The sequence below is a fragment of the Haemorhous mexicanus genome, chromosome 1 (assembly GCF_027477595.1).
Source record: "Haemorhous mexicanus isolate bHaeMex1 chromosome 1, bHaeMex1.pri, whole genome shotgun sequence".
Lineage (NCBI taxonomy): Eukaryota > Metazoa > Chordata > Aves > Passeriformes > Fringillidae > Haemorhous > Haemorhous mexicanus.
This window is the reverse complement of record NC_082341.1, coordinates 2,503,460-2,525,398: the sequence shown is the minus strand read 5'-3', so window position 1 is coordinate 2,525,398 and position 21,939 is coordinate 2,503,460. Positions and strand designations below refer to the sequence as shown.

The following is a 21,939-nucleotide window of genomic DNA, read 5'->3' as shown; positions in this document are numbered from 1 at the left end:
GGGACAGCAAGGGGTGGGACAAGTGCCAGTGAGTTCCACAGATCAGGTGTCACCGATGGGCACAGGGACTGAGCCACTTTCCATAAAAGGGAAAACAGAAAATCAAATAACACCTGCGAGTCTCAAAGATGAGTATGAAACACAGATAATTCCTACTTAATTGTATTTCTAATTTATTTTGCTACCAGTGAAAAATCCTCGAGTTTTACCACTCGAGTGGCCAAATGTTTTGTCTCTGACAGCTCATTTACAGGTGCTGCCTGGGTTGCAAACTGCCTGCTGTCCCCTTTGCCAAATGGGAGAGCAGCTGGAAAATTTAGAGCTTCCTGGATTGTTCAAGGCCAGGTTGGATGGGGCTTGGAGCAACCTGGTTTGGTGGAAGGTGTCCCTGCCCATGGCAGGAGGTTGGAATGAGAGGATTCTTAAGATCTCCTCTAATCCAAACCATTCTGGGATTCCATAAAAACTGTGTGTCACGCTTTGGTTGCCATTCTGAAGAACTAGGACTGACCTTCTCAAGTGTGGAGTGACTCTCTGAAGGCAAGTTCTTCACCACTGACTGGCAAAAAAAGGCATCCTGAACCTGGGAGGTTTTCTAGGAGCATTCAAGGAACACAAATTATCCAGCAACCCAAGCTGGGAAAAGGCTGAAGAGCCTGGCAAGAACCAGGCTGCTGGTGGGTCACTGTACAGGAAAACTGAGCTGGACTGTAATTAGAATTGGAGTAGGTCCCCCAGGGGATCTGAGGCAGCCTGACACGCTCATCTTGTAGGGAGGGGTTTCCACTACTACTACAATTGGCACGTCTGAGTAAACCCCATGGTGAACACAAACCCAGATGTGATTAAAGCCTGGAGGGTGAGACAGGGCATTGGCAGTCACTGACCCAGAGCATGGGAATGGATCTCTTACATCACTGTGAAACCAGGAGTGACAGGAGCCTTAGGGATCTGGTGCACCCCAGCTGATGCCTTGTGCAGGCTGACCTAGAACAGAGACTAGATGGAGCTCAGGAATAAAGAAGGGATTTATTAGGAAGCTTCAATAGATTTACCTTGGGCACAAGAGCCCAGACAGGGCTAAACCCCAGGGGAACTTAAAATAGTCACTAAATGCACAACCACTCACAGGGTCTCCCACTTGTATAAGTTCTGCTCCATTTACATTTTGGAGTGAATTGTCCAGTTACAGCTTTGGCCCATGAAGTCCCATCTTTCTTGTTTTTCCCTCTTCAGCTCACATTGTTTGTGCTCTTGGGCCTGAGATTAAGGTCATTTGGTCCCCAGCTAGAGAAGGAATTGTTTTGTCTCTCTACTCTGTGAAGAGAGCTCACCATCCCCTTATATGAAGCTCAGACACTAAAGCAGATCAGAATCTGAAAAATATAAAAGCTAAAACCTGAGGCATCACAGCCAGTTCTGCCTCATCCATCCCTACCTGGCACCTCTTCACTGCCTCTCCTAAGAACCACCATCAATGGGACTCTGTCCCCAGGTCAAGTGCCCAAGCCCTTTCCACCAGGAGAGCTTTATTCAGCCTTTCCCACCTTGGGTTGCTGGATAGTCTGTGCTCCTTGAATGCTCCTAGAAAACCTCCCAGGTCCAGGATGCCTTTGTTTGCCACAGTCAGTGGTGAAGAACTCACCTTCCATAGGGTCACTCCACACTTGAGAAGGTCAGTCCCAAGTTCTTCAGAATGGCAACAAAAGTGTGGCACATCTAACACACTCCCCTGCAGCAGTTTGGAGGCACACATTTTGTTCAAACCAAACCACCCACCCCACCCTAATCCAAGGGCGTGTCCTTGCAGGCACACCCACCCTGTTGAGAACCACATCCACCCACCTTTGACAGTGACCAGCACAGAGCTGTAGGTCTGCCCCGCCAGGTTGGAGGCCGTGCAGGTGTACAGCCCATTGTCCGTCTGCTTGCAGAAGAGGATCTTCAGCACAAAGTTCTCCTGGTCGTCCTCATAGATGACATGCCGCCGGCCTTCCACAATGACCTCGTTGTCCTTCTTCCACACAATCACAGGCTTGGGCTCGCCTGTCACGTAGCAGCTGAGCTTGGCGTGCTTGCCCTCGGTCACGCTGCAGGTGCGCGTCAGCGCCCCGAGCGCGGCGTTGCGGGCGCCCTTGGCCAGCCCCGCCGCGCGCTCGTAGTCCCGGGACAGGCCGTAGCCCAGGCTGGACAGCCCCTCCACCGCCGAGTAGGCAGAGGAAGAGTCCAGAGTCCCGTGGGAGATGTCCATCTTCCTGATCTCCTCCCGCCTCTTCTGCAGGTGGGACAGCAAGGAGGCCGTCTTGCCGCTGTCGGGGTTGGAGGAGCCGCGCCTTTCCACCACCAGCGCGGCCGAGGCGCTGGCGGAGCCGATGAGGTTCTCTGCCCGGCAGGTGTAGGTGCCACTGTCCCCCAGCTGGGCACACTGGATGGTGAGAGCGTTGGAGTCACCAGCAGACTCGATCTGGAAGCGCCCAGCGTCTGCTTTGTTCCTCAGGTATCTCCCGTCCTTCTCCCAGTTCACCGAGAGGGGAGGGCTGCCCTGGACTTTGCATTTGAACATGGCGTCTTCTCCCAGGGTTACTTTGATGTTGGAAGGTTTCTGGATGAAGTAAGGAGCTGACTCTGTGACTGTGGTCTCCTCTCCCACCTTGATGCTGACAGCAGCAAAGGCCTCCCCGATGGTGTTCTTGGCCCTGCAGATGTACTGGCCGCTGTCCTCCAGGCTCAGGTCGTAGATGGTTAGCCGGTACAAATCCCCATCCTCTGTGGTTTTAAACCTCCCCCCAGACTGCACTGGAAGTTTATCCTTTTCCCAGCTCACCACTGGGATGGGGTTTCCAACAATCTGGCAGCTCAGGGTGGCATCCTTCCCTACAGACACCATGAACGCCTTGGGCCGGGTCAGGAAGCGCGGGACCCCACTGAGCGAGCTGTAATCCATCCTGGCTTCCTTCCTGCAGGGGCACAGAGAAAAGTGTCAGCAGAGAGCAGGGCACAGGGTGCACCCGAAAACATCACTGACTCCCGTGGGATCAGGGTGTTTGTCACCTGGAACCCCCATGTGTGATGGTGTTTCCCTCATCTTCAGGACGAGAGAAGAGATGAGAATCTTGACTCTGTGGTTCAGAAGGCTGATTTATTATTTTATGATATATATATTATATTAAAAGAAAATTATATACTAAAACTATACTAAAAGAATAGAATAAGGGATTTCATCAGAAGGCTAACAAAGAAAGGAAAAGAATGATAATAAAATCTTGTGACTGAGCAGAGTCCAACACAGCTGGACCTGTGATTGGTCATCAAGTAGAAACAATTCACATGAGACCAATTAAAGATGCACCTGTTGCATTCCACAGCAGCAGATAATTGTTGTTTACATTTCCTTTCTGAGGCCTCTCAGCTTCTCAGGAGAAAAATCTTAGCAAAGGTATTTTTCAGAAAATACATCTGTGACACCCCTGTTTTCAAAGCCCTTCTCATTACGGGGGAGAAGGCCTTGGAATATTATTGGTCTTGAGGATTTCCCATATTTGAGGTTAACCATCTACTGCATAAGGCAGCTCACTTGCCCACAGAGCCTCTGGGCAAAACAGAACTCTGGGCTGTTCATAGAGCAGGAAGACAGTGATGCCTTTCCCCTGTGGCACTCAGAAAGTGACCTGCACTAAAGCTGGGAGACAGATGGGCTGGTTCTGCAACCACAAGGAACGAACTGGACACCACATTCTGAGAGATGGGTCTGCCCATCGAGATACTGCCTCCATCTCAGAATGGTTGGGGTTGGAAAGGGACCTTGAAGGTCACCTCATTCCAACCCCCTTCCATGGGTAGGAATGTCACCCTCTAGACCAGATGTTCCAAGAAGATTTGAGTGCACCATTTCTCTTCAAGCTGTTGTGATAGATGAATAATGCGATGACTGACTCTCACAATTAATGGACAAATATCATGTATATAGGTTAAGAAAAGTCTTATAGCTTCATAGTTGTGTTGTACCCCCTCACATGGTTATCGAGGGACACCTGGGAGGGCTGGCTGTCACTATGGTGACATCTGACCTCCAGTCAGGATTTGAGGAAGAGATCTCCACCACTGAACAGAGAAGAAGGGGTTGATGGACAGAACTTTAGGAGAGGTTAAAGGGTTAAAAAGGGAAAAACCTCCATTGTGAGGGGGCTGAGCACATGGCAGGGAAAATCTTTTGCTCCTAGCGCTGTAACCTTTTTTCTTTATTCAGTCTCCTGTTGTATTTTTGATAAGGTTTAATAAACCCTCCTAAACCATGACAAGTGAGAAGCTATTTCTCACACTGTTTAACCTCTTTGGCCTCATGATGCCAGACCCCTCTGTCCTGGCAGCTCCTGTCTGACCATGGGAATGGTCCTACTCCAGGTGAGCACATCCCTGCTTTTTCACCTTCCAAGTGCTGCACACAGCAGAAGGACCAGGGCTCTGGGTGCTGTAACTCAGAAAGGAAATAAAACCCAGTCAGTGAGACAGAAATATCCTTCTTAATCCTGCAGCAGTTTGGCTTCCCTGCTGGCCACACATCCACCCACTCTCTCACCCAATGGCAGGTGCTCTCACCATCTCCCCCCAGCTCCAGCAGAAATCCATAGGAGCAGGCCAAAACCCTGCTTTAATTTCTTAAATCACCATTTCTCCATCCTCCTCCAGCTCCTGTTAGTGCATTTTTGTTAATGCACAAATCACTGATGGCATCAGGGACTGAGGGTTGGATCAGCTTGCTGCATGACCTTGGGAAAACTCACTTATTTTACCAATTCCTTGTCTCCCCTCCCACTTCTTCAGATCAAGACAGGGATGGGCTAACAAATAATTATGTGCACAGTGTGTATATAACAATGTACTTGCTGAGGTAAATGTCAAATAGTGCATGAAAATTAATAAGAGATTACAAATTTAATTCCATTTATGCTGCTGGGGGTTGAAAAATACAAGTTTACCATTAAATCCATACACTGGAAAAGGGGTGTCACAGAAATACAAAATGGTATTTGTAATGAGAGCCCAAGAAACTTTTGGAAAACTGCCTCAGGCACAGGGTGGGATTCTTGGGGTTGTCCTGAGCAAGGCTAGGAGCTGGACTCAATGGTCTTTGTGGGTCCCTTTCTGCTCAGGATATTCCATGATTTTGGGATCATTATTATCATTCCAGATGGCATTACTGAGTCAAACTTGAAACTTCATCTGGGTCACAGATCTAAGGCAAAACCAAATGTAACCTTTCTACATTTAACAGAAAATCTACCCCATGTCCTGTCCTACCCTGCATCTCCCACTCCACAGAGCACACAAAATGACAAGGAGCAATCAAAGACTTTTCCTTTTAGATGAGATCGACCCTTTTTAAACTATTTCAATTTTGGTTGCTTTTGTTTCCTGGTATTGAGCAAATTTCATTATTCCGCCACAAATCTTTAGAAAATAAAGAAACAGTTTTCAAACACTAAATCTGGGAGGGGTGAGAAAAGGTAATGGGGAAAATTTACTTTTAGTAAATGCTGAGAGGGTAGAGAATGATTGACTTGCAGCCATCAGTGCTAAGACCAACTGACTTTCTGCCAAGTGGCTACCTTCAATACACAAATCTTTTTCTCTTGGTCTCAAACTGGTCTAGAAATCTGTGAATTCGTTTCAGCTTCTCTGGATCCTCTTCCTAGCTCCAAGCTCTGCCCTCAGCTGAGCTTTAAAATGCATTTTCCATGAATGCTCGTGCAGCTGCAAGCAGAGAAGCTGCATGAAGGGTTAGAAGGGGCAGATAGGAGCCTGGGGCCTGAGCCAAAGTACACTGAAGTCAGTGGAAATTTCCACTGAAGTCCATTGATTGACAATCAGAGTCCCCTTCTCCATTGGGGAAGGACCATTTCAATGCTCAGAAGGAGATGCTGAGGCTCAGCTCAACTCTGGAGAGCCCAGCAGAACCACCCACTGCATTGACCAGGAGTTAACAATCAAAACACAGACCCAGAGCTCATGTCCAAACATTTCTCAGGCATTAGCTTGAACTTCAGGCTGCACTGTGCCATCAAAGCATTTGGATTCACCTTCAGAGACCCTGCCACGTCTCACCCTTCCTGGCTTCCTATTGTGCCCAATAAATGCATCACTCTGAGTTATTTCCAGCTTTGCAGTGCCAAAAAAGAGCAGAAAAATAGAGTTGTTTCACTTCTCCATCAAACTGGGCTCTGCATAACATGGACAAGTGCCTGGAGCACTGAGGTGGGTTCAGAGACACGAGAGGAGCTGCCAGGGACCTCTCAGCAACCAGGGGCTTCCTTCAGCCCACCTGTGTGCCATTTCCATCACCTGGGCCCCAGGACACCTTTCTGGGCCTGGAGGAGCAAGGTGAGGGCTCCCAAAGCCTGGCTCTTATGCTGCTCACTTCCTAAAGTGCATCCTTCTCTCCCTGCTAAGCTGTGCCCAAACAAACACACCCCAGATGCTCCCTGGTACCTCTGAGAGACAGGAACAGTCAAAAACCACCACACTCCTGTTGGTTTTGCTCCTGAACCAAACTGGTGCAGCAAATCCATCCAAGATGCTTCTTCCCAGTGGCCTCCAGTCCAGCCTCCCTCCTCCATGGCTCCCAAAAACTCATCTGGTGTTTGCAGATGATCCTCCTCATCCAATACAAGATCCTGTGTCCACATCCCCTGCTCTTACCTACACCTTTCACTGTGTACCCTCACACGCTGTAATGTTTTTTACACTCTATAAGGTTTTTTTTTCTGGCCACGATGCCAGAAAAAACCCCGGGATCACTGAAAACAGTGCATGCTCATCATTATTTTAGATATTTTTCTAACATGGAAAAAAAAAACAGGGTTTATTCCTTGCACTGCTGCTGGCTTGCTTTTATAATTATGAGATAGACACTCCAGTTCTTGTATCTTTAGTCCCCATCTGAAAAAGAGGGAGAAAACTTGTTTTATGGGAGTGGAGAGCATGAAATGCAGCGAGAGGCATGAAATCCTAACCTGCAGCAAGGATGAGGCTGTGGATGTATCTAACACATCTAATAAGTTAGGCTGCACAAGATGAATTACATTTTATGATTACAAATGGGATAAAACACATCACACTGGATTAGGATGATAAACAGATTTAGGACCAGGAGAGGACAGACTTGTGAATGTACTGAAAGGACAATATTTAATATTTCTACTGTGTAACTTGTCAATCAACTTATTCAATAATTACTCTGATTTCAATTAGTTACATGTTCATTCAAACTTTAAAAAAGCCCAATAACTCTGAAATTTTAAAAAAAAATTAAAAAAGTAACTCTCTGCAAGTGCCAGAACAGCTCCCTTGGAAGCAACAGGACCAGCAACAAAGCATGAATAAAGCCAGTCAATGCAAATGCCCTTTCCAATAAATCTCAGACATTTGCCAGTGTCACATTTCCCCATGTAATCCCTCTGTGGTGAATCATTTGCAGCAGAGATCACATTCCCATCTGGGGCATTTCTGAGCATGCCAAAGGCAAACTGGCAGCACTTATAATTTTGCTTATGTCTTTATTCATTCGGATTTTCCCTGGTTTGTGTTTGGGGAAAGAGGCAGAACTGCACAGAGCTGTCAGATAAATGAATAAATCACTGCCCTGGAGCCAACACACAGCTGGTCCAGGCCTCCTGCCCACTCTGTGCCACCACTGCCAGTGTCTGCTTCCCATGGCAGGGGAATGAGTGCCTTGGGAGCCACCAGAGAGTGGTCCAGTGCCTGATGGAGCACTCAGAAGGGGGACTCATCAGGAGGTGGAGAACCCTGATGGTGGTGGCACCGAACCCCAGAATGGTTTGGGTTGGAAGGGACCTTAGAGACCCATCATCCACCCATGGTAAACCATCCAGTTCCACCCCTGCCATGGCAGGGACACCTTCCACCATCCCAGGGTGCTCCAAGCCCTGCCCAACCTGGCCTTGGACACTTCCAGGGATCCAGGGGCAGCCACAGCTCCTCTGGGCACCCTGTGCCAGGGCCTCCCCACCCTCTGAGGAAGAATTTCCTCCTAATATTCAACCCAGCCCTGCCCTCTGGCAGCGTGGAGCCATTCCCCCTTATCCTGCCCCTCTATCCCTTGTCCCCAGTCCCTCTCCAGCTCTCCTGGAGCCCCTTTAGGCCCTGGAGGGGGCTCTGAGCTCTCCCTGGAGCCTTCTCTGCTCCAGGCTGGACACCCTTGGCTCTGCCAGCCTGGCTCCATCCCAGGCTCCTGGGATTCACCGTGCGGTGCTGCCTGATGGGTTGGGTTGGTTTCACATTGCTTCATCCATGCTGATCTGCACCTGGAAAACCTTCTGAGAAGGCAGAGGTCCCCCCATGGGGAACTGTCCCCCAGGCTGTCAGCAGCCTGTGATGAAGCTCTTTGTGGGACAGGACAGGGGGAACAGGTTATTCTCTGTCCAAGCCTTTCCATTCAAGGATTAGAAAGAGAATCCTGTCCACCATGTTAGGGAAATTAATCTACAAACACCAGAGGTTTATGTCCAAAAGGAGACAGAGGAGTCCTTTCTGGATTTATTCCAATCAAGGCAGAGGCCATGGGGCATTCCCCTGGGGTCTCTCAAATTTTTGGAGGTCACAGCCTCCCTTTTTATCCCAATTTCCCAGCCACATTTCCCTTCTCTCTTTCCCCATTTCTGAGGTACTTTAGAGGTTCAGACTTCCCAGAACACCTGATACCTGAGACTCCCCTCTAATGTACAACCCTCCCTTTTAATTTTTGATTCTTATGGAATTTAGGGGTTCTTCTTCCCCATTGTCTCTTTCATCCTTCAATGTCTAATTTCATTCATCAGCAAACTTAAAGTTTACTTGTAAAAGCAAATCTCTTTTTCCATTCATCAATCAGTGGAATCCTTCCCATTGTTTCTTTTCTCTCCCAGTGCTGGTTTTACCCACCAGCAGACCCACAGCTGGTTTGGAAAGACAAATCCACCATTCCTCTCAACCAGGACTCAGAGCAAAAAGCACCGTGCAACCCATCCCATAAAACATTCCCAAGACAAAGGTGGCCTCCAGTAGCAAAATTAGAGACTTTGGGGACATAATTAAACCTAAGGGACACCAAGGTCCAAACACAGATCAGAAGCATGAAATTTCAACACCACATTAAGCCCCATCATGACCCTGTTTGCTCATTTCCTCAATCCTCTTTTAGCCTTTCTTTGCCCAAGTCAAAAATACACTGATTTGAGGTGTTTTTCTTGCCTTTGGACTTTATGTTTCCTGAACTTCCTCTGCAATGCTAGATTCTAATCCTCTCACTCCTTTTCCTGACAGGAAAGGCAGGATTTACAAGGAACCTCCTGTCTCTGAATCCTGAGCTTTCAAAGAACATCCCTGAAATGAACGCTCCAGATAAAAATCAAGGCAGCACCGCTACTACTGCAGTTTACACGACTTATCTGCTTGTATTGTTCCATCTAAAAACATCAGGAAATGGAATCCGTGGGTGGGAAGGGAAGTCCATGAGTTGTCAAATGGGAAGTCTGGGTTTCCTTTGATGTTTAAAATCCTGCTGAGGGGAAACAGCAGTAACCCAGCTGCCCTCTGGCTTCCAGCAGCCTCCCAGGGAATGGACAACTTTGGAATAGCACGAGTGTTGGGTGTCAGCTGCAGGCTGGGTGACATCAGCCGGGCTCTGGTGGGTGCCTGAGAGCCACCAGAGCAGACAGGGAGCTCTGGGGGTGAAATGCACACCAGCACAGCCAGTGCTGCCTGCCCATGACACCCCTAAATCGGGGCCCGGCGCTCTAATCCAGGCAGGAGGGATTTATCCCCTTCCAACAGTATCTGTGCCACGGGAGCTGGGCTCAGGGCTTAGCTTGGCCTACTCTGAATTCCACTTCAGTGAGGGAGAAGCGATTTTGGCATGTCCAAAGGTCACTGGATGAGCAGATGGGAGAGGTTTCTGTGGGGGATCCATTCCTGGAGGTGTCGGACACAGAGAGCCCGCAGCGCACGAAGCCTTTTGCAAGGAGCTTCTAACTGGGCTCAGAGTAAGGCTTGTCTGCATTCCCTCCCATCCACAGCCTCCATCCTAAGCCAAAATCCATGGGAGATGGATTTTGAGGGGTGATTTTTTGGGAGATGTTAAGGGAAAGCTCCTGGCAGGCCAGGGGCTGACATGGTGCTAAACATGGTGAGCAGCCCTCAGGGAAAAGGAGAAGCTCGAGACAATTCTGACCTTCAGGGTAGGGCTAAAATGCACCAAGTGCCTCAGAGGGACCTGCACCCCCTCAGGCTCCCCCTGTTAATCCCTTATCAATAACCTGGGTGTTCCCAATGATTGGTAGCAAACAAGGGTTCAGACATTTAGGGAATTCCAACGAGGAGCAAGAACAAATCACGTGGTTTGTGCACGTCACTGGGAAGGGGCTCAGACACCTCCCAGCCACGTTAGCAGCACACACTTCATGAAAACCTCAACAGATTCAAACCACTTAGGTGGTCTACATGGTTAAAACACTTTTTATCTTTCCTCTCTACGGAGACAGACCTATCTTTGAAAACTCATCCCACTTTCAACCTCCTGGCCAGAAATCATTTTCCATCAACACTCTAACAGCTCCAAGGAACTCCATGCAGGGAAGGGATTTCATCTTCCTTGGGTTTTACTGCAACATGGGGACGTCACATCCCACCCTTGATGGAGCTACAAAACCACCCCTGAAACTCCCAGAGGCCTCAAATTGCCCCTCAGGACTCAACAGCAGCCACTTTTCCTTCTGTTTTTCTGAGCCTCCCAAGGCTGCTCTGACAACAGCAAAAGGCCAAAGCACCAGGGAGGTCTGGGCACATTGTGATGTTCACTGCTGTTCTGTGGGGCTGAGAATAAAGGAGGCAAATGGAGAGAAAACACACAAATTCTGGGGTTTCCCACCCAGGAGACAGAAAAGGAGCGATGTAAATCTAGAAACTTCATCACAAATTTCACCCAGCTGCATTTTGCTTTACACACAGGCCAGGAGAGAAGCAGAATCCCAGAAAAAAAAAAAAAAAAAAAAATCAGACTTGCAAAGCTAGAAATGCTCCTGGTTTAGCCCATGTGATTTCCTCCACGAGGGAGCTGCAGGATCACAGCTCCCATATGGACAAAGAATTCCCTTGGTGACAATCAGCCACGACCTAAGCCCTTGTATTTTAACAAGTGGACGTCATTGTCATTACAGTCACTCCACCCCATTGAGCTGTAGGGCCCAAAATAGCCTCAGCTGTCCAGCTCCATCTCTCCCTATCTCCCCTCAGAACCATTTGGAGAAACCATTTGGGAGGAGGGTGGGGGGCTGCAGAGTGAATCTGTCTTGACACCAGAGAGGAGCTCAGAGAGGAAGAAAGTCCTGGCTGAAGAAAAAAGCTGCACTGAGATGAAGCCCTGGAAATAAAGCTTTTTGAAATGCTCCTTTCTGCCACCTCTCCATGTGTTTTCCAGGCTCTCCATGCCCAGTGGTGTCTCAGATTTGGGGACAAAGTGTATCAAGTAGAGTCTGCAGCTCTAAACCTGACCTTTTTCACTTTCCTCCTCTGGAGGCCTATCTTTGCTCAGAAGTAATTAAGCAGAACAATCCTCATTTGACTCAGAGCAAAGGAAGGATGGATTTACTACCTGCACCTTCAGCTCCATCCCCAAATATGTTTCATAAAACAAAACACCCTCAGGCACGGCACAAAAACAACCTCACCCCTCCCTCAGCTACCAACGACCTTCTCCACTTCCTGCTGGACATCAGCATCCCCAAACCCACCTCTCCTTAGCCAAGAGTTTTGGTCTTACCTGGAGTCTTGTCTGAGTCTGAGGAGGACAAAGCTGTGGGCAGAGGAAGAAAAATCTGATTTCTACTGAGATGAAAGGAGGGGGAAGAGGGAAGAGGGGAACAGAGGACATGGGGAGACCATGTTGGCTTGGGTTCCCCCCCCCTTTCCCCTCCAGGAAATAAAACAGAAACCCCAGCGACAGCAGGGAGGTGCAGAAGGTCCCCCCAAGTCCCCCTGCAGTGGCTCTGCTGGCCTGGGTTAGGCTGTGCCACCCCCCTGACCCTCCTCTGGGTTGTCCTCCTCCAGTCAGATCGCTGACGTGCTTCTCCTTCCCTCCAGAGCCCAGCTCCAAAATAGCTCTGGGTGTCATTTACCGGGGAGATTAAATTTCCTGCAGCACACAGGCAAAAGGGCAGCGTTTTAGGGACTCACTGCCACAGCCCAGCAACAGCAGGGGGCAAAAACCCCAAAAGTGGGGCTTTGGGCGGGCTGGGGGACAGGCTGTGGGACAAGGTGGGTCAGAGCCATTCCTCAAGGGCCCATCCCACAGCTAAATGTGGTGTGGGGACTCAGGAATGAGGGGCTGCTGAATTATCAGCACACTGGACAGGAATTCTGTCCCAAAGGCATCAGATCAATAGTAGGTTTATTTATAAATAAATAAAAGGCTCCCAGGCAGGAGTCAAATCAACAGCAAGTTAATAATCCTAAAAGTGTCTCTGCCCCTTCACCTTGTATATATATATATATATATATATATATATATATATATATATATATATATATATAAAAATATATATGTATATATATATAGGTTATACATGGGTTATATGTTTCCCCACCTCTTTGCCTCTTGAATACAAACCGTGCACAAAAATCACCTGAGCAGCCAATCCATCACACCTCAGAGGCTCAAGATCACAATTCCCGTGTTTACAAGTCAAATTTCTAGTTTTTAAAAACAATTTCCTGAAAAGGGAGTCCGTGCCAACTCTTATTGGCAATCACAGTGTTTGAAATTGAAAACTGATTTTTGCTAATGGCCGAAGAGCTACAGCAGAGCTCAGCAGGCTCCCCCACAACCACTTCAGCTCTGTGCAAGTATCAGGAGTGAACTGCAAGATATGCTTATTTTTGGCAGTAAACAAAGCAGATAAGGTGCTGCATAGCCCAAGGCCCTGAAGACACAGTGATAGGTTGTGTTAAATCACTTTTCAGGGCACAAAACCACCACCAGGGCAGCAAAAGGGAGTTTTAGCTGGGATTTTTCCAAGCAGAGCTTGAGGAGAATCACAGAATTCCAGGATGGTTTGGGTTGGAAGGGAGCTTAAAGATCACCTTTTTTCATCCCCCAGGAATTGCCCAAGGCCAGGCTGGACAGGGCTTGGAGCAATTTGGGATAGCTGGAGTTGTCCTTGCTCACAGAGGCGGTGGAATAAGATGATGTTTAAGGTCCCTTACAGCCAAAACTATTCTGTGATCCTTTCAAAATTAATAATAAGATTACAGGATTGAGGAGAAAAAGAGATTTAAGGCGCAACCTGAACACCCTGTGCATTGGCTGAGGGACTTTATCCAGTGTTCAGCTCTGTGAAAAACTCATCCCCTCTTAAAGACCCTGAGCCCACTGTGCTCGTTCTGCCCTCTCTTTTCTGAAGGTGGATTAAAGTTTCTGCTGTAGGATTTAACAGAGGCTTCCCAAAGACACAGGAATGTGCCTAGGGTGTGTTAGCAACAGCTCTCAGCAGGATTCTCTCTGAATCAGCAGGATTTGGATTCTGAACAGGCACTGCTCCACAAACTGGACATCAGCAGACCCCAAGGTCTGTCCCCAGCTGATGCCTCAGGTTTAGCTTTTATATTTTCAGATTCTGTGCTGCTTTAGTGTGTGGGGCTGAGTTTCACATCAGGGCATGGTGAGCTCTGTGCACAGAGCAGGGAGACAAAACAATTCCTGCTCCAGCTGGGCACCAAGGACAAATGAGCCCAATCTCAGGCCAGGAGCACAAACCCCGTGGGCTGGAGAGAGAAAAACAAGCAGGGTGGGAGTGCCTGGGCTAAAGCTGGGCTGGGACAATGAACTGCAAGGTGCAAATGGAGCAGAGCTGATCCCAGGGAGAGACCCCGGGAGCGCTCGTGCATTTTGGGGCCATTTTGGGTCATCTTGGGTGCAGCCCTGGCTGGGCTCTGGTGCTGCCCAAGGTGCATCCATGGAGGAGATCCTTGGAATCAATCCCTGCTTCATTCTTTAGCTCTGTCCAGTCTCTGCTCTAGGCCAGCCTGCACAAGGCATCAGGACCAGTAATTTGGAATATTCCAGTGCCCATTTGGAGCAAACCAAAGGAAATTTGCTGTTCCCCAGCCCTCCATGTCACCACCTTGCATTTCCCTGCCCTGTGCAATTGCCAGAGGCACCAGGTAGATTTTTATGGGATTAAATGAGCAGTGCCTTTCCTTTCACATCTTGGTGACTTTGAGGAAGATCTCAGAGACTTGATGATCTCCACCCTGGGGGTTTTTTGGGAAGGCACCACCTGTGTGTACCAGAATTGCAAAGTGACTCCACCAATGCCCTGTGCCAGGGCTTAGCAACACCTTCAGGGAAGAAATTTTCCCCGATATCCAAACTAAACCTCCCCTGGCACAACTTGAGGTAATTCCCTCTCCTCCTGTCCCTGTTCCCTGGGAGCAGAGCCCGACCCCCCTGGCTGTCCCCTCCTGTCAGGGAGTTGTGCAGAACCAGAAAATCCCCCCAAACCTCCTTTTCTCCTCCTTTCTTTTTGCCCTAGTTCTCCTGACATCAATTGGATTGCCTGAACTACCCCTAAAAGTCACTAAAAATTGGAAAGAGAGAAGTATCTCCAGTCCCAATGAGTTATTAACTTATTCAGGAACTACAACTTGTCATGGGTTTAAAATAAAGGAGCATCTTAAAATGATGAGCTAATAAAGTTCCAGTTTATAGAGAGAGCAGTGAAAGGCTTGGAAAACACCCTGAATTTGGATGAAGACAAATTAAATATCATCAGGCACGACTCCAGTCCCCTCCTCTTCGAAATAAAAACTGAGAGCTTTTCATTGAATGTGTTTTCTCCCCACAACAAACATCAGGAAGATGTGTTTGAAACAGAAACTTGTGCAGTTTTAAAACACAGACAAATCTTCCTTTGTCCTTGAAAACCATATTTTGGAGCTCCAAACCTGCCCATCTGAACAGTTCAGTTGGAAATAAAAGGATGCCAAACAGAATTAACCAGAGTTTACAGGCACCAAAACAAGCTGTGCTTGGGTTTTCTCCAAGAAATCAGTTTAAATTATTTGAATTATAATAACTAGCAAGGCCTGAGGCATTACATCTTATTTCAATATTCCTAAGAAGCATGAGATTTTTTGCATAAAAAGGCAGGATTTTGTAAAAAAACATATTATTCCTGCTTCTCTCTGTGGGAGAATTTAATTTGATTTTTTCCCCATGTGACACTGCACAAGAATTTAAAAGCTGACACCATTTATTTTTCCTCAGTATGTTTACTTAGATTTTACAACTAAAAAACCTTGATGTGTTGTCTCCCAATCTAGCATTGTCAGAAAAATAAAATTAAATAAAAATCAATGCTAATAAAAAACTACACACAGAAATAAGTTACAGAAAATGAGATTTTTTTTTTTTTTCCGACCACACTTCATTCTGATGGGGAAGAGCTCCTAATTCTGAATTAAACCTCACAAGAAATTCCCTAAGGCACTTCTAGCACGAGGGAACACATTCCCCTAAAAAGTTTACTTATACCTGGCAATGTTAATTGAGAAAGTCATGGAGGACACAGAAAACTAATATATAGAGGCAAAATATGTATTACATTGATTTAAAAAAGAACAGAGGAACTGGGTTAAGTGGATTAATTTTTCTTTTTTTTTTTTTTTTTTTTAGAATTGCAGGACAAATAAATTTGGAACAAACAACAAGGCTGAAGTGACACATCTTGCCAAGGCTTCCAAAAAACCTCATAAATGTTCCTTTCTATTTTATGCTTTCCTGAGCTTCTCTGCTCTCAACATTAAACCTTTTTCTATATTGCTAATAAAATACCTAAAGTTAAAAATTCCTGCTGTGATTTAACCCTGTAGATCCCAAACATTTTTGCCTGGATATGTTTGAACATTTGTGCATCCCATTGTGGATTTTTGCCAATTCCAAAACAACTGAGGAGTTGCTGATCCCAAATCCACCTTTGCTTCCCAGTAATCCCCAAATCTTCCTAGAGCTGCACCCAAGCAGCATTTCCTGGCATTAAGAACTAGACTGAAAAAATAAAAAAAACTAAATTAAATGAAAGGTTAAAAAACCTTTTCCTGAATTTTGGGTTGGTGAAAGTCTAAGCCTGGCTGAAGCCTCAAGGGGCTCTGCCAAAATCAGATTTTCAGTAAAAATATGGCTCTGATGGCAAAATCTGTGTGGTTCTGTTGGGCCAATCCTTCCATTTTGACATTAAACCTTCAATAACTACACAGTGAATAAAGCTCTGCACCTGCTTTGCACCACAATCCAAAATTGTCTACAGTCTCTCCAGTGCCAAGTTAGGAAACTACAGGAAAAAAATGAATTTCATGCTGGTAGAAATGCACATTTTACAACTTCTTTTGCTCTGAGGGCAGTGTAATTGCCAGAGAGAAACAGCACACTTGGTATAAAAATGGGTTTTTTGGCCACAGAAGGTGTGGACTCCCCATCCCTGGAAGGGTTCTGGGCCAGGTTGGGTTGGGCTCTGAGCAACCTGAGAAATAGTTCTATTTAAAAAACAAATAAATAGACAATCACAGCACAAAGCAAACAGAAGCCCATGAACAAACAAAAAAGAACACAAAAAAAATCCCAAATCAAACAAACAAGCAACAAAAAAATAAAAAAACACCCAAAAAAAACTAACCAACCCAAAACAAAAAATCCAAACAGAGAATCCCATTGTGGTTTGGGTTGGAAAGGACCCAAACAACTTCTATTAAAACTCCAAAGAAATAAACAATCACAGCACGAAGCAAACAAGCAAAAAAAAACCCAACAAAAAAACCCTAAAATAAAGAAACACCAAAACTATAAAAAAAAATACCCCAAAACACCAACCAACCCAAAACAAAACACCAAACAAAAAACCCAAGCAGAGAATCCCATAGTGGTTTGGGTTGGAAAGGACCCAAACAACCTGAGAAATAGTTCTATTAAAAACCCAAACAAATAAACAATCACAGTACAAAGCAAGCAAAAAAAACCCAAAAACAAAAAACCAAAACAAACACTGAAAAATATTAAAAATACCCAGAAAAACACTGCAAAACCAAAAAAAAAAACCCAAAAAAACCAAGAAAACCCAACCAACCAACCCAAAACAAAACAAAACACCAACAGAAGTCCCCAACAGAGAATCCCAGAGTGGTTTGGGTGGGAAACAACCCTAAAACCTCATTTTCCACCCCTTCTTTCCACTCTCCACTACCCCAGGTTGCTCCAAGCTCCATCCAATCTTCCCCATGTTAAAAAACCACTCAGCCAACAGCAGGACACCAGGAGTCTGTGGCTGATTTGCCTTTTGAAATGTCTTTTTCTCAAGAAACTTCATCCCTTTCAGAGAGTTACCTGCACAGAATGTCCATTTTTAGGTGCTGAAGCAGCACCATGGGCTCTCCATGGCCACACTCATCCATCTCTTCCCAGGCTCCAGCTAAGGAAGATGTGTCAGCACGGATAAAATGGGCTCATTCCCTCACCCCAAACATTGCCCTGCCCTTGGCCAGTGACTCAGCTCATCCTGCTCTTTCTGCCTCTCCAGCTCACCCTTCATCATCATCATGAGGAGCCCCTGAGGGAGTTGGGGGTGCTCAGCCTGGAGAAAAGGAGACTCAGGGGTGCCCCCATCACTCTCACAGCTCCTGAAAGGTGCCTGTGCTCAGCTGGGGCTGGGCTCTGTCTCTAGCAGCACTGACACAACCAGAGCACACAGCCTCCAGCTGCACCAAGGGAAATACAGGTTGGTGTGCAAACTCAGGGCACCAGGAATATTTCTGTGTCTGCTCTGGGGTGCCCTGACCCCCAGGGCAGCACTGACTCTGACCCTCACTCATGGAGAAAGTTTCCCAGACTCCAAGACAGACTGGAACCCACACAAGTGTGAAATAGATGATAGAGAGCAGTGCAGGTGTGTCACTGGGTGAGAAATTGAGGGTTTGGGGTTTTTAGGATGTTGTGGATGGAAGCAAGATGGAGGGCACAGGGTGTCACCCTGGGTTTCTTCTTCATCCTTCTTCTTCCTCCTTCTCCATGGGTTTGGGTGGCATTTTGTAATTGGGCAGACAAGTCTGCACTGGGGGCTCTGTGGGATCAGTTATGGGGTTAAAAGGGAAAATAATCCAGGTGTCAGCTCTTCATTGGATAGTTCAGTCTGAAAAGCCCTTGGAACAAGAGATTGTGGCCATTTTGTGCCTTCTAATGAAAAGCTGCTGAACTCCCAGCAGTGAGACTGTGTTACTGATAAGAAATAATAAACACCTGAGTGTGAACATGAACTGCTGTCTCAGTGCCTTCAGTCCAGACCCAGAGAAACCCACAGCTGGAACCACCACAGGTTGGATGTCAGGAGAAAGTTTTTCCCAGAAAGAGTGATAAAGTTCTGGAATGGCTGCCCAGGGAGGTGGTGGAGTCCCCATCCCTGGGTGTGTTTAACAAAGCCTGGATGTGGCACTGGGTGCCAGGGTTGAGTTGAGCTGTTGGGGCTGGGTTGGACTGAATGACCTTGAAGGTCTCTTCCAACCTGGTGGTCATTCTGGGAATCAGCAGAGAAACCATTTCCTTTTTTGCCAATCCCCCACGACCAGTGGCAGGGACTGCTTTACCCAAAAATAAAGATTTCATGGCCACATTGTTATTGGGTGAGTTCTGCTTTCCAGGAATTCCAGACTGAGTGCACATCCTGTTTGTGACTCACCTTGGAGAATCCAACAGTGTTGTTTAAGCTCTAAATTCTTCCAGCACCCCTGAGGGATCAATCCCAGTACAATCCAGTCAATCCCAGTACAATCCCAGTACCAGCAGTGCCTCCATGAAAAGCTCAGTCTGTCAGAGATGTGACATTCTCAGCAAAGGGGCTATAAAGACTTGATACACACAGGAAAATTTGGATAAAAAACTGACAACCAGGTTTTTTTAATTAATAAAACTATTAAAAATATTTTAATTGCATGAAAATTACCTTGAATTAATTTTTATATTAAAAAAATTATCTTAAATATTTTACTTGCATGAAAATGACCTTGAATTATTTTTTACATTATTTGAACTTTATACAAATATTTTGTTGTTTGGGTTGGTTTTTTTCCATCACCTTCTGGAAGGCAGACAAAGATCCCTCAGGAAAGAGAGAAGGAGCAAGCACCAAGGTTTTATTCAAGAGTGCTCTCCTCAAAGGGCCCCATTCATTTAATTATGGATATTTACATAATTATACAACTATTGGCTGTAGTCAGTGTCACCCACAGATCTTTAGTGTGATTACCTCCCAACAGGATGCACACCCACACTTGAAAAATACAAAGTGCCTGCACAAGGGATTTATCATCCTAGAAAGGCAATTTCTTTCCACATCACAGCAGGGTTCAGCCCTTAAATGTTCCTCAGCTGGAACACAAATCAATCATTTAGAAGATGATTAAGCACCCAGGAAAGCTTTCACTCACACACATTTACACCCCAGAATAGCTTGGCTCCACAACTGCTGCCAGAAGTTGTCTTGAAAATCTAACTTGGATACTCTGCCTGAATTTTGAAGTGATTCTGATAAAAGCAAAATGCAACTTGGCTTGTGATAAGTGATGCTTCTGCTGAACAGAGGGAAAAAAGTTCTCTCAGCTCAGCAGTGGCCTCAGCTGAGCTGCACCCACCCTGGGATGGAAAGAGCTGCACAAACAGCAGAACAACCTCACCCAGCAGGAGAACCACCTCACCCAGCAGGAGAACCACCTCACAAACTTCACTGCCAAGGGCTGAGAGGGGGACTTGGGATAGGGACCTGTTCTGGGAGAAAAGGGAATGGTTCCAGATTGGAAGGGAGCAGGTTGAGATGGGATATTGGGAAGGAATTCTTTACTCACAGGTGGTGAAGCCCTGGCACAGGGTGCCCAGAGCAGCTGTGGCTGCCCCTGGATCCCTGGGAGTGTCCAAGGCCAGGCTGGACAGGGCTTGGAGCACCCTGGGATGGTGGAAGGTGCCCCTGCCATGGCAGGGGTGGAACTGGGTGATTTTTAATGTCCCTTCCAACCCAAACCATTCTTGGATTCCATGATCTGCAAGAAGAATGGAGTAACTTACTCTGTGAAGGTTTGTGAAGGCAGAACAAACACCCAACAGTGAATTCCAGACACGCCTCCATCCCTGTTCCTTCCTGGTGACACCAGCACAGTCATTTGAGCACCCTGATAAAAAACCTTGACATGAGCCAGATTTTATTTCCCCCATTTATAGCTGTGACTTCTTCTCTTCAATCCCTCTCAAAGAGCTGTTTGTTTTCCTTGACATGGAATTTTAATGGAATCACCTGTAGCTTTGCAGTGCCAGGGATCTACCAGGATAACAAATCCATCTTTTCCATTAAAATCTCCTTCACAACTAGTCAGACATCTGTTGAAAACAGATTTATGGATTCCAGAATGAAGAAAGCAACACCCCACCAATTCAGCCAATCCTCTAAACCCACTCATTTCCATTTGAACTTCTGATACATCATCACCTATCTTATTTTTATTACAGTCCCTCCTGTTCTGGGGGAAATCCCAAGCTCCCAGGGTCACACTGGTACAATTATATTGATTAAACTCCAGCAGACCTTGAGTTCTTCCCTATTTGCTTCAAGAGTGGACAAACCACCCTGAGGCCCATTAAGAAAAAAAGGAATTCTGCCATTGGGAAGCTCCCATACCTTCTTGGTGATTTCTCACGGGCAGCTCCTTGCAGCACAGACTCCTTCCTCCTCACAGCACAGCCAACCAACTCCAGCTCTCTTCTCAACCAGCTAACCCCCTCTTTTATAGCACTCAACCTCACTGGACACAGCTGTGGCCTGTTAAGGGCAGGCCTGTTCCTAATCTTTGGTAATTAGCACAGCTGCAGCTCCTCAGGGGCCAGATTGCCTTCTGCACCATCTTTATTTTCTTTCCTTCTATCCCCCCCACTCTCATTCAGCAGGTTCTGCAGCACAGCAAGAAAAGAGATCAGGAACAGCTCCTGGGAGGGAGATGTTGGATTAAACCCTTTTCTGACCCAGAGCTGGGGCAACTGAGAGGTGTTTTAAAAACTTTTATTCCATTTTCAGTCTCATGTGAAGGGTGAGACAATACAGATGTTATCATTCACACCATCACAATCAGAGCTAATTATTGTCTAATTACAAGACATTATAAGTGTTTCTTGGCCTAGCAGCTTTATCCACACCGTGCTGAAAACACCTTAAAGCCACCATCTAAAATTACCCCTCGTGGGTCCCAATCCAATGCCTCTGTTCTATTTCTCCAAAGGATCCAGCCTTATTTGCAAGGCCACCCTTTGAAGCTTGTTGCTGGTTCCATTCCTCTCTCAGCAATGTCTGTCCATTCCATGGCATTTCTAAGTCAGCATTTCTCACCTCAAGGTTTGCTCACAAATGCACACACTGTGTGAGCCTTCTGTCAGGCTGGGAGAATTCCCTACAAATCCATTTCCCACAGGAGGAAGCTGTGGGTTTATAGGAGGGGATGAGCTGAAGAACTGGGAATGCACCAGAGCCTAAGATTCAAAGCTCCCCAGAGGACACTACACCTTCTAATTATTGATGAGATTATTGATTATCCCAGGCCAGGCTGGACAGGGCTTGGAGCAGCCTGGGACACTGGGAGGTGTCCCTGCCACGGCAGGGGTGGAACAAGATGAGCTTTAAGGCCCCTCCCAACCCAAACCATTCTGGGATTTAACCAAGTGACTTCTCACAGCTCTGAAATCCATCTCCATTTCCCAAACCAACATTTGTCAGCAGAGTTAAAGATCTGTGTTACCATAAATCCTCTCTGTAAGTCAGAATGCCCCCACAGCTCCTTCAGTCATGACCTACCCAAGGCACAAAGATCTGG

The 21,939-nt window shown here is 46.7% G+C and overlaps 1 protein-coding gene across 9 annotated transcripts in view; it reads right to left on the bottom strand.

Annotated features, from left to right (window-relative positions):
- OBSCN (obscurin, cytoskeletal calmodulin and titin-interacting RhoGEF) overlaps nucleotides 1-12,038 on the bottom strand; it is a 186,256-nt gene extending 174,218 nt beyond the window's left edge. For all 9 annotated transcript variants that reach the window (XM_059838258.1, XM_059838268.1, XM_059838276.1 and 6 more), the window contains exons 1-2: nucleotides 11,813-12,038; nucleotides 1,846-2,957 (exon numbers count right to left, since the gene is read on the bottom strand). In XM_059838258.1, coding sequence (XP_059694241.1) covers nucleotides 1,846-2,944 — 1,099 coding nt within the window. In that variant the 5' untranslated portion in view covers nucleotides 2,945-2,957; nucleotides 11,813-12,038. The remainder of the gene's footprint in view (nucleotides 1-1,845; nucleotides 2,958-11,812) is intronic.
- Nucleotides 12,039-21,939: the final 9,901 nt, after the last annotated feature.